This window comes from Juglans regia, chromosome 13 (genome assembly GCF_001411555.2).
Source record: "Juglans regia cultivar Chandler chromosome 13, Walnut 2.0, whole genome shotgun sequence".
Classification (NCBI taxonomy): Eukaryota; Viridiplantae; Streptophyta; class Magnoliopsida; order Fagales; family Juglandaceae; genus Juglans; species Juglans regia.
Window position 1 is genome coordinate 39,042,506 of NC_049913.1, and position 10,862 is coordinate 39,053,367.

The window sequence follows — 10,862 nt, forward strand, 5'->3', positions numbered from 1 at the left end:
AAAATCTCTCATAAGTATATTTTCAAACATTAATAAAATACAAAACACTTTTAAATTTTAAATTTTTTATTTTTTATTCTACTCCATACTTAATCATTACTGAAATACAAAAATTAATACAATTTTTATAAACTTCAAAACAAAATTAATATTAAAAAATTATATTTAAACATTTTTTTAACTTTATCTATTAACTTTCATAAATTTCAATACGATACTTATTTTAAAGTCTTCTCAGTTTGGAGGGAGTTTGGGGGATGTGTCCCCGGAAAGGAACTGCACATGCATTCTTTAAAGAGTTAGTTTCTCTCCTTCAGTGAGTATCCCTAGTCGGAGCGAAGCGATTGGGATATGCACGAACAATTGAGTTAGCCTAGATCAGCTGTGAAGTATGAGGCCCTGGTCTGTTGCCCTTAAAAGTAGAGGGAGATGTTGTAATTTATATGCAGCTCATACAGAGTGAGAAGGAGGGGAAGCATGTTTTAGGGATGCGCATGCACGACCCCAAAACTTGAATGCATGGTATTCCTCAATTTGATGTTGTGAGAAAGACGATTCCAAGTCGTACATTCTATTAATAACCATCTTAATGTTTCAACCATCCAACCATTCCATATGAATGGAGTAAGGGGCGTCCTCTCCAATTTCTAAAACATAAAGCCAAAACTTGAAACTCCTCAAGAACTTGAAGTGTAGACTTCGGGATAGGGCCCTGATTGGCATAAATATTGGGGCTCTCTCTTAATGTGGCTACATAGATGGGCTCGCCTAGTCTCCTTTCATATTTGATTGCATAAAGCATTCATTTGAGTTTCTTTGAAAGGAACCGCACATGCATTAAAGAGTTAGTCTATCTCATTTTCAATTTTTTCTCACTCGTTTTCAAAAACCCAATAAAGCATCTTCACTCAAATAATTTTACTGCTATTGATCATAGAATTTTGAGATACTTGTTGAAGAATAATCTCATATCGGTTGTAGACAAGGTCTTGGACATGTTTATAAGAAATTAACAATCATCTCTTGTATAACCGGTTTTATGAGATGAGTTAGGCCCATTAATTTCTTCATGGTATCAGAGCCTACCACATGACGAATAGGGGCCCACACTACTCCCGTGACAAGGACCAGAAAAAATACTGGCCTGCACGTGAGAGAAAGTGTTGATGAATAATCTCACATCGGTTGTGGACAAAGTTTTGGGCATGTTTATAAGTAATGAGCAATCCTCTCTTGTACAACCGGTTTTATGAGATAAGTTAGGCCTATTAATTTCTTCAATACTTTAAGCATCTAAACATGCCCTGATTAAGTCGCTAGCTAACAAACAATACTTACGGATATATAGCTTATACATATATACATGCATAATGCGTCCTTTTCTTCTTGTTTCCTTTATTTTTGTTCATGCATGATAAGGACTGTTGAACTACTCGTAATGTCTAATAGAACTGAAACCTAACGGCCTTTCTCATATTCCCAACCAATTCTTTATATATGGAGGTTAGGATTATCATATATATTATATGATTTTCACAAATATATATGCTTTGGACATATGATAACAACAAATGTGAAGTAAACTATCTATTAATTGTCTTCCATGACAACTTTAGAACATGTCTATGCATGTTCCTTGCTTCACGTCAAGACTAGGCCGTTGAGTGCACAAAAAATGGAGATTGCAGGCCGTAGGTTTTTTTAGGTTTATATATATTATACCTCATCATTAACTATATCCGAATTGAATTCGGAATGCGTATTGGTCAGAATTTTAAACTCGCTGGATCTGAACGGTTGAACCCTATAAAAGAAGTCTTCTCTTGACGTTTTGAAAGCTCAAACACACAAGAAAAGAGGGTTCAACAGGATTCAGGTTGAGGCGCTAGCTGTAGACAGCAAAAATGGCTAGAGATCTTCGACTTACTCCTCTACTCTTTCCCCTCCTAATAATCCTGACACTTTTCAAAACCTCTCACGCCGGTGGTATCGCCATTTACTGGGGTCAAAACGGCAACGAGGGAACACTATCTGATACCTGCGCTACGGGGAGATATTTATACGTGAACATAGCCTTCCTCAACATATTCGGCAATGGCCAAACCCCAGAAATCAACCTTGCAGGTCACTGCAATCCAGCATCCAATGGTTGCAAAATAGTTAGTGATGGCATTAGAAGTTGCCAAAAGCTTGGAATCAAGGTGATGCTTTCCATCGGAGGGGGAGTCGGAAACTACTCTCTCTCTTCTTCCAAGGATGCCAAGAAAGTAGCACGCTTTCTGTGGAAGAACTTCTTGGGTGGTAAGTCATCATCACGTCCACTAGGAGATGCTGTATTGGATGGCATAGACTTCGATATAGAGCTTGGCTCTACGCAGTACTGGCAGGACCTTGCACAGTACCTGAAGACACACAGCAAGCGACGAAGAAAGGTGTACTTAACTGCAGCTCCCCAGTGTCCATTTCCCGATAGATTTCTTGGCACTGCCCAGGTCTTTATGACTACGTTTGGGTTCAGTTCTATAACAATGCTCCATGCCAATACAGTTCAGGTAACATCACCAACCTTGTGAGTTCATGGAAAAGATGGAATAAAATCAAGGCCGGGAGGATATTTTTGGGTTTGCCGGCGGCTCCACAAGCGGCCGGAAGTGGGTATATTCCACCTGACGTGCTGACCTCTCAGATTCTTCCTGTTATTAGGAAGTCACGGAAGTATGGAGGCGTGATGTTTTGGTCAAAGTATTATGATGATCAGACTGGATATAGTTCCACTATTTTAAAGAGTGTATGAATTATTAATTCCAGATGTTGGATATATCTGGTCAGGGTCAGTACCCTGCCTCCAAAGAGAAATAAACGAGAATGTTGTTTGACTTTTCTTCTTGTTTTGTTATTCTGGCTCAATGCATGCCAACGTGATTTTGTTCTCATTGATGGATAACTGGGAATATGCGTGTGCGAATTGTGCTGGCGGGGGACAAGTTTGCTTTGTTTAGTGGCGCTAGTGGGGCAGGAATTAGGATGCCGGCTACTTGTTTTGTTTAAACTACTTCTATTTGTCCACATATATATATATATGTATGTATATATAGGGCCTAGCATTAATTAATGTACTATTTTTAGAGATCATAAGTACCTCCACACACATATATATATATACATATATATATGTATGTATATATAGGGCCTAGCATTAATTAATGTACTATTTTTAGAGATCATAAGTACCTCCACACACATATATTACCATCCTGCTTAATTTCCAAGTCATTAATTAGCAAAAACAATCATAATAATATATTGAGGATACGGTCATAATTTAGATCAGAAGTTATAAGTTTAAAATAATTACATTATCTGATCACAATAACGTGCAGGTTCATTTGGGTGATATCTATAGCTCATTACAACAGTATTACTTTCAATGTTTCATGCAAAATTAGAGGGCATTTTTCTGCAGGTTCCATGAGGATAGTCATTGTGGAGACGGAAAGGTTACACATGAGCAGGTGGTCGTTATATTATTGTATGACTAATCGACATTACAGCCTGTTCAGATCGACGATTCAATATTTTGGAGCATAAATAACAGTGTTATAATCCTCAGACAAACTAGCTTTTAGTGTTAACAACATACACCAGCAAGCTGATGAAATTTAAACACATACCAAGAAATTGAAATGCACAGAATTCCCCGGGAAAAAAAAAAACAGAACATAAAGAAACAGATGGAACCTCGAAATACACGCAAATAACAAACCAACCAAAAATTACTTCACTAATCGTGGGGAAGCCCCAGAATAAATCTGAGCGCCCTGACAATATGGAATACTCCATGCATGGGCAGATAACTAAAATTATGCGGGCCCTTGATCTTACTTTGCATCTACACTTTCCGGACCTGAATGTTATGAGTGGATTGAAATCGCCAGATGGGTTGTCGTCCACTCTGAAGAAGTGCTACCTCTTCTCCTTCCTTAACCATCCCTTGTTTCTGCATGTGAAAACCGATATAGATACATTATAAGCTATGAAGATGGCCAACATAAACAAACACATGTTATCATGAAAAATACCACAATTTCCAATGTAAGGAAATCTACAAACGGCAAGAACAATGATTGAATTAACAAAAATATCTAGTCATCGTTCTGGGCTAACGCAATTCAATGAACTCTGATTCCCAAGAAAACTCTGAAGTTAGGGCGAGAAGAGTTCACTTAGCAGAGCTTTGATTTGCCCAAATCTTAAATTATCTTTCCAAGGGCTATGCCCTTAATTTAAATGGTTGACATAATTCCTTAGCCAAAATGGACAGCATGGTTGTTCAGAAAGCATACCACTGGGAATCAGGAAAAGCTAAAGGACAACTTCCTTGGGACAAAAACATTGGCACCCAGCCACATGCATAACAAACCCAACAATGTACAGAAAATTTCGGGGTTTGAAAAGATAAAAAAAAAAATATTGAAGAGTCAGAACTTATAACATCAACAAACTAATAAATCCTGATTATGGTTTAGCTAAAATTGAGCAGATTTAAATCTTAATTACTTCCCAACAAAGGTTGCAAGTAAATTCTCCTGTGAAAACCTTTACCTGTAGTAAAGCTAAGGCATTCACAAAGGTCTCTTCAGCATCATCAGAGAACTGCATGTATACAGGGCACACTCCTTGATACAAAGCCAACCTCTGCTGTATTCTCTTCCTGCATGGTTATCAAAGTCATGTCGTCAGCTACACTACTTGATTCACAATCATTGGTTTTTTTTCTCTTTTTTTGTGGGGGTGTGGTGGTAATACTTTTTTTTTTATAAGTGGGTGTGGTGGTAATACTCCTTGTTCCAATCTCTAGGTTAGCCCACCAAATAGATCATAGACTTCATTGATGAGTTGGCAATCCAGCCAGTAATGAACCTCACTCACTCACTCCACCTCAGAGAAAACTAAGACCTATATTGTACCGGCTTATCCACAATAATTATGGGCTCAGAGTAAATAAACAGGAAATTTATGCATACAGAGAAGTCTAAGAGGATATGAAATATGAGTAATGCCAAATACTAGCCCCGGGCATGCAAACCCAAGGCAAGCATCTAAAAAGAACAGGGTTTTTCCTGGTGGGTGCCACCTTTTTTTGAGAGATTTCCCTCAAACTTGAATGATCAGGACATGCACAAATCATTTTCCTACAGATATATGCATGAAGCCATGATGTGTTCCAATATGCAACAAATCATAACCTAGCATGCAAACAGCATCCTCATTGCATTGTGATATGGGACTCAAGGAAACAAGAAACTCACTCATTTGTAAAGGCAAATATGGTGCCAGAAGGTCGATAGTGACTCAGTAGGATACCCATGAAACCAGTTCTGGTGAAGACAACTATTGAGGTTCCAAGAGTGTTAGACATCGTGGTTGCATGGTATGCAAACATTTCACTCATATGGTTCTACAGAGAACATAAAAACTCCAGTCAGTAATCAGCGTTGACAAAAAAATCGATTCAATGATGAAAAGAGATGAACTCGTGTTAATAACCTTAAAGGCTTGACCCAGGTTAGATGGTGTTTCACCACCTGATATGGTAGCTTCAGTTCGTAATGCAACTGTGTGCATTACTTTCACAGCTTTCAATGGGAACCTGCATGCATAGAACTCAAGTAATTGGAGAGCACTAAGCTGTAAAAGTCTACACATCAATAAACCACATTATTAAAGCTCATAGATGGCTTATAGGCAAAAGATGTTACTTTAAGTGATACAACTTGGGTAACTCTCTCTGACATACACATTTATGAATATGCAAGGATTCCAAACCATTCAACCATAGTTATTGTTTCCATGGACATCAAATCCCTTTATACGCACCAAGGAGTGGTCAGAAGTACATGCAGTCCTCAACTTGCTAAACTTACAGATACAGAAAGTACTAACCCAGAGCTGCCGTATGGTGGGTTCCAACTCCCAAATACTTCTCAATGTTCATGATGCGCAAAAATAATTTCCAACAAACACATCCCATGTACGAGAATACATAAAGAAGTAACTTACTTTCCATGAGCAGTTTCACCAGAAAGCATAACTGCGTCAGCACCCTCTCGCACAGCAATTGCAATGTCTGACACCTCTGCTCTGGTTGGTGTTGGGTGTACAATCATGCTTTCCAGCATATTTGTTGCCACAATAACAGCCTTCCCCATGCTACGGCAGATTCGGATTATCTCCTCCTGCATTTTGTATTGACAATGCTCTGTATATCAGAGAATATACTTGAAAAAAAACTGAGAGAATAACTCAACTTGATATCTTAAAAACCCTGTGAAATAGCAGGACCAGACGATAATCTCTCTTTCTATTGCTGTTCTAGTAAAGGTAATAACCTGGAGAAGTGGAACCTCCTCAATTGGGAGCTCTGCACCAAGGTCTCCTCTTGCAACCATTGCCTGAAATAGGAAGGGCATGTGTTACTTTCAACAATTAATATACTGGTAAGCCAAGAAGCCAAACTTAGACTAGGTTAGGTTTGGATAGTGAGTTAAAATGAAAGTTTTAAGTTGAATAAAATATTGTTAGAATATTATTGTTTAATATTATTATTATTTTGGGATTTGAAAAAGTTGAATTGTTTATTGTATTTTGTGTGGGAATTTGTGAAAATTGTAATGATAAGATGAGATGGGTTGAGAGCCCCTCTCAATCCAAACCGAGATTAATACTTAAGATACCAATATTCACAAGAAATCAGACAGATGGAATTTGAGATACAATGAAATGATTAAGGAGATCACCCCGTCAGATGTGGTGATAATGGAGTGCAAATTTGGGATAGAGTCTGCACTTTCAATTTTAACAATGACGTGTATATCTGCACCACAGCCTGCCACATCAAATGGAAAAACTAAATTATAATGGTTATTCTGGAGCAGAGTAACAAGCATGTTGCTCAGTTTTTTTTCTAAACTTAGGATATGGTGTCCGGATGTTTACTTTGCAGATAATTCTTCAGTTCATGAACCACTTCTGCATCTTTGACAAAGGAAACAGCATAGAAGTCAACTTTGTTGTCCACTCCAAATTTTATATCATCCCAATCCTTCTCTGCAAAAAACCAACATAGACATTTGTGTCCATTTGCAATAAGAAGGAACTTCAATACCTCCTAATCTTTGAGTGAGAGAGAGAAAAAAAAAAGTGGAAAATCAGTAGGATATTATAGACTACAAAATGGTTTCAGGTCTAACCAGTGATAGAAGGCAGCGTTGCACTTTTTCCTCGAACATTTAAGTGGCGCCTAGACTTTAGCTCTCCTCCATCAATAACTTCACATTTCACTGAATCTTCAGTCTTGGACTTCACCGTCAATGACATCATACCACCTATAGCATAGATCAAGAGGCAATAATTCATATGTCATAACAATGATATGCTATGTTTTTCCAAATTCTTGTCTAACACCGGACGACAGAGGGCTGGCTTCTTCAATTAACCTTGCAGTTCAAATGTACCCCATCTACCAAAGGAGTCTATGGTTAGCGTACAGTAACTCTCTTAATGGCCTTACGGGTTCTGAAATCCAAATCAAGGGAAGTGTAGAATCTGGGCGTATGGCATCAGCATCTTTTTACCCTATCTAAAAGTTTTCACTCACAAATTCGTAATAATTTTTTACCAGCAGAACCTACTGAATTATAATATCAGCATACGAGTTTTATTTTTATTTTTATAAGTCAATATCAGCATACAATTTATGAATAATATGAGAGACACGGTACACATTGTCTTGAAAAGTAGTCGATTACAATCTGGAGTTGATTAGATTATTTCTTCCATAAAATTATGAAATAAAGATTTTTAACTCATGTTGATATCATCTTAGTACATGTGGGAATATCATATGATTTCACAGTGACACTAACAGACACAATACGTGCACTAGGTTGATCTCAAAACTAAGAATATTTAATTTTTTTTTATAAGTAAAATAAGACTTTATTAAATCACCAAGTGTCAAGATCAAAACTAAGAATATTTAATTAGTGACAGGATGATGCAAACTCCCACATAAATATGGAAGTGTTCATGTGTGTACGTGTGTGCAACATAGTTTACTCTGTAGTTGATATAAGCATATGGTAACAAGTCTTTGTGACAACTAAAAGGGTCATGAATCCCTCCAGAGATACGGACAGGGATTTTGTACTGTCAATACCAACAACCTTTACTAAAATATATGATGCCCAAAATTAAGTTGAAAAGATGAAGCATAAATAATAAAGTATTATATCTCCCAAGTGATACTAGTCTATCTATAAGCATAGTAAAGATGATAAAAGCTAGCTTAACATAATCAATAAGATATAGCATACCATCAACAAGAAGCATGTCACCCACTTCAACATCATTAACAAAATCATCATAGTTCACACTAACACACTCTGCCGAGCCAACCCCTCTTCGAATTGTAAAAGTGAATTCTTGCCCAGTTGATAATGTGATTGGTTGTGGCAGGTCCCCACTCCTAACTTCAGGACCCTGACAAAAACCAAAAACAGGAAAATCAATTCTGAAGAAAATATATATACAAAGATGTTGACCAATCAAATAACAATAATAGTCAAGATATACTTGACTGGAACAAGCAATGATTATATTAGACAGCAGGTTACAATTTTGCTCTTTATAAAGCTTAATGTAGAAAAATTAGTACCAAGTTGACATCTCCACTGCATAGAAAATACATATTCCCACTTAAAAATCTATCAAGTTCTGAAGTCACCGTATAACTGGAACAAGATATATGTCCTTCATGTCCTTCATGGCACTTTGTGTTCAGAACAAGATATACCAAGTTCTGAACACAAAGTGCCATGACTTCTTTTTTTTATCGGTACAAAGTGCCATGACGTTAAGTACTAAAAAGAATGCAATGACGTAATCATGGATGGCCCTCTTGAAATAATCAAGCCAAAGACCAGATAAATATTGGTTCAAAATTTCTTATGTTACAGATGAAGATAAATTTTCTGTATATGCTTAATCGGATGACAGTATTCAACTGAAGTAATTGCTTCTTTTTTATCGGTTCATCTGAAGTAAATGCTACCGACACAAATACGCCAATATTGCCAATATTGTTGGGGAGACATATATACACCGAGCGGCAAGGACATTAGATCAACCCAAAAGCAATTGGTTTGGATCCAGATATACTATATCAACCTACTCCACTAATCGAGATGGGAAATATGAAATTTAGCCGCTCAGGCTCATGCGTCTTGAAGTTTTTACCGCTAAATGTGCTTCGGTGCACTAACTTGATGAAAAAGGAGACGAGTAAAATGGGAAGCAAGAACTTGCCTTGGTGTCGAGCATGATTGCAATCACATTGTCTTTGGATTGTTCGTTATATTCCTTGACTAAATCTATAACTTTCTGATGTGACGAGTGGTCTCCATGAGACATATTCATTCGAGCAACATTCATTCCCGCCTCAGCCAGCTTCCATATCATCTCCCGCGTGTTGGTAGAAGGACCGATCGTGCATACGATCTTTGTCTTGCGCCTAACGATCGGCTTGGACCACACGCCCACCGGTGTGGCATCAAGAAGCTGTTGAGCTTGTAAATGCTGGAACTTCTCCTGATCAACAGTATTCAAGAGTAGTAAGTAAGATTACGCAAGAAATGTATTTTCTTGGCTTTTCAAATTCATTTTCCTCAGCTAACATACAAATGTTTTCGAAGAAACGCAGAAAATTTTTGAATTGTTTCTATCTTCAACATTTTCTCTTACTGACTTATTTATCAAAAAACAATTTTCTATAACTAAACTCCTTAAAACCTATGAAAATCCCGGCAGTGAAATTTATGATTTCCGTCGTTCTCAACCCATAACTCAGCAGCCCAACGTAGCCCCCATAAATATTAAGCATACTTATCGCCTCCTTAGCAAATAAACAAGTTGAGTTTTTCACATGCCTGCTAGGCTGCCTTTATAAAAAGAAAAATATTTAGAAGATGCTTTCACAAATACCAAGCGCTTCAAAACGCTTTCAATTTAAACAAAGAAATAAGAAAACTCAGAAGTGTAAACAGGACGAACATTGGGTTCATCCTCGGGCGAGACCGGGATGACTTGGGGCTCAGCACGTGTGGATCTCCCGGCGACAATGCGCATAGGCCTTGAGTAAACGATTCGGGAGCTGTTCTTCTCCTGGCCTACCAGAAGTTTGGAAGCAAAAGTTGAAGGCTTTAAAAGCTTTTCGACTCTGTCATGAATGGATCCAGTGCTGGGGCACATCAAAGAGCTCTGAATCGATCGAATGGCCACCACTTGAGCCATTGTACAGAGATAGGAAGAGAGAGAGAGAGAGAGAGAGAGAGAGAGTTGGGGGGGGGGGGGGGGTGGGGTTCTGTGTGAAAAGAGAGACTAAGGAGGGGGAGAGAAACCAGCGAGCTTTGAGGGATTTAACAAAGAACTTTGGCGGAGATATTGAGGGGAGAGATAAGAGGGAACTTCGGTTATATCGAAGAAGAAACGAAAAGCCGAAGCAGGCGCCGTTTGAGGTTTAGGCAGCGACTTTGGAAAGTGCCATCGTGGGGTTTCGATGGTGGGATCAATGCGACGCCGTTTAACCATGTCGGAAATTAAACTTTTTTTGAATTCACATAATTGTAACACACTTGCAAGTGATATTTATGTTAACACTCACAAAAGTGATAAGACAATATTATAACTAGAGTAGGATGATTCCATCCATCTTCATGGATCCAAATTTATTTTTGTCAGGGAGAATTCATTTTACCGAATTTATTGAATTTTCTCTTAAATTTTTAAGAATTTGAAAAAAAAAA

At 37.8% G+C, this 10,862-nt stretch overlaps 1 protein-coding gene and 1 pseudogene across 1 annotated transcript; one reads left to right on the top strand and one right to left on the bottom strand.

Moving 5' to 3' along the window:
- The first annotated feature begins 1,904 nt into the window (after positions 1-1,904).
- LOC109010860 lies at positions 1,905-2,794 on the top strand (annotated as a pseudogene).
- A 704-nt stretch (positions 2,795-3,498) lies between these two features.
- On the bottom strand, positions 3,499-10,500 carry LOC109010859 (plastidial pyruvate kinase 2). Its single transcript, XM_018991804.2, has 12 exons — positions 10,111-10,500; positions 9,367-9,648; positions 8,376-8,541; positions 7,251-7,385; positions 6,997-7,107; positions 6,798-6,886; positions 6,390-6,452; positions 6,061-6,236; positions 5,548-5,650; positions 5,310-5,458; positions 4,603-4,711; positions 3,499-3,997 (listed from the first exon to the last, which is right to left on the bottom strand). The coding sequence occupies exons 1-12, from the start codon at positions 10,348-10,350 to the stop codon at positions 3,890-3,892; spliced, it is 1,731 nt and encodes a 576-aa protein (XP_018847349.2). The 5' UTR covers positions 10,351-10,500; the 3' UTR covers positions 3,499-3,889.
- Positions 10,501-10,862: the final 362 nt, after the last annotated feature.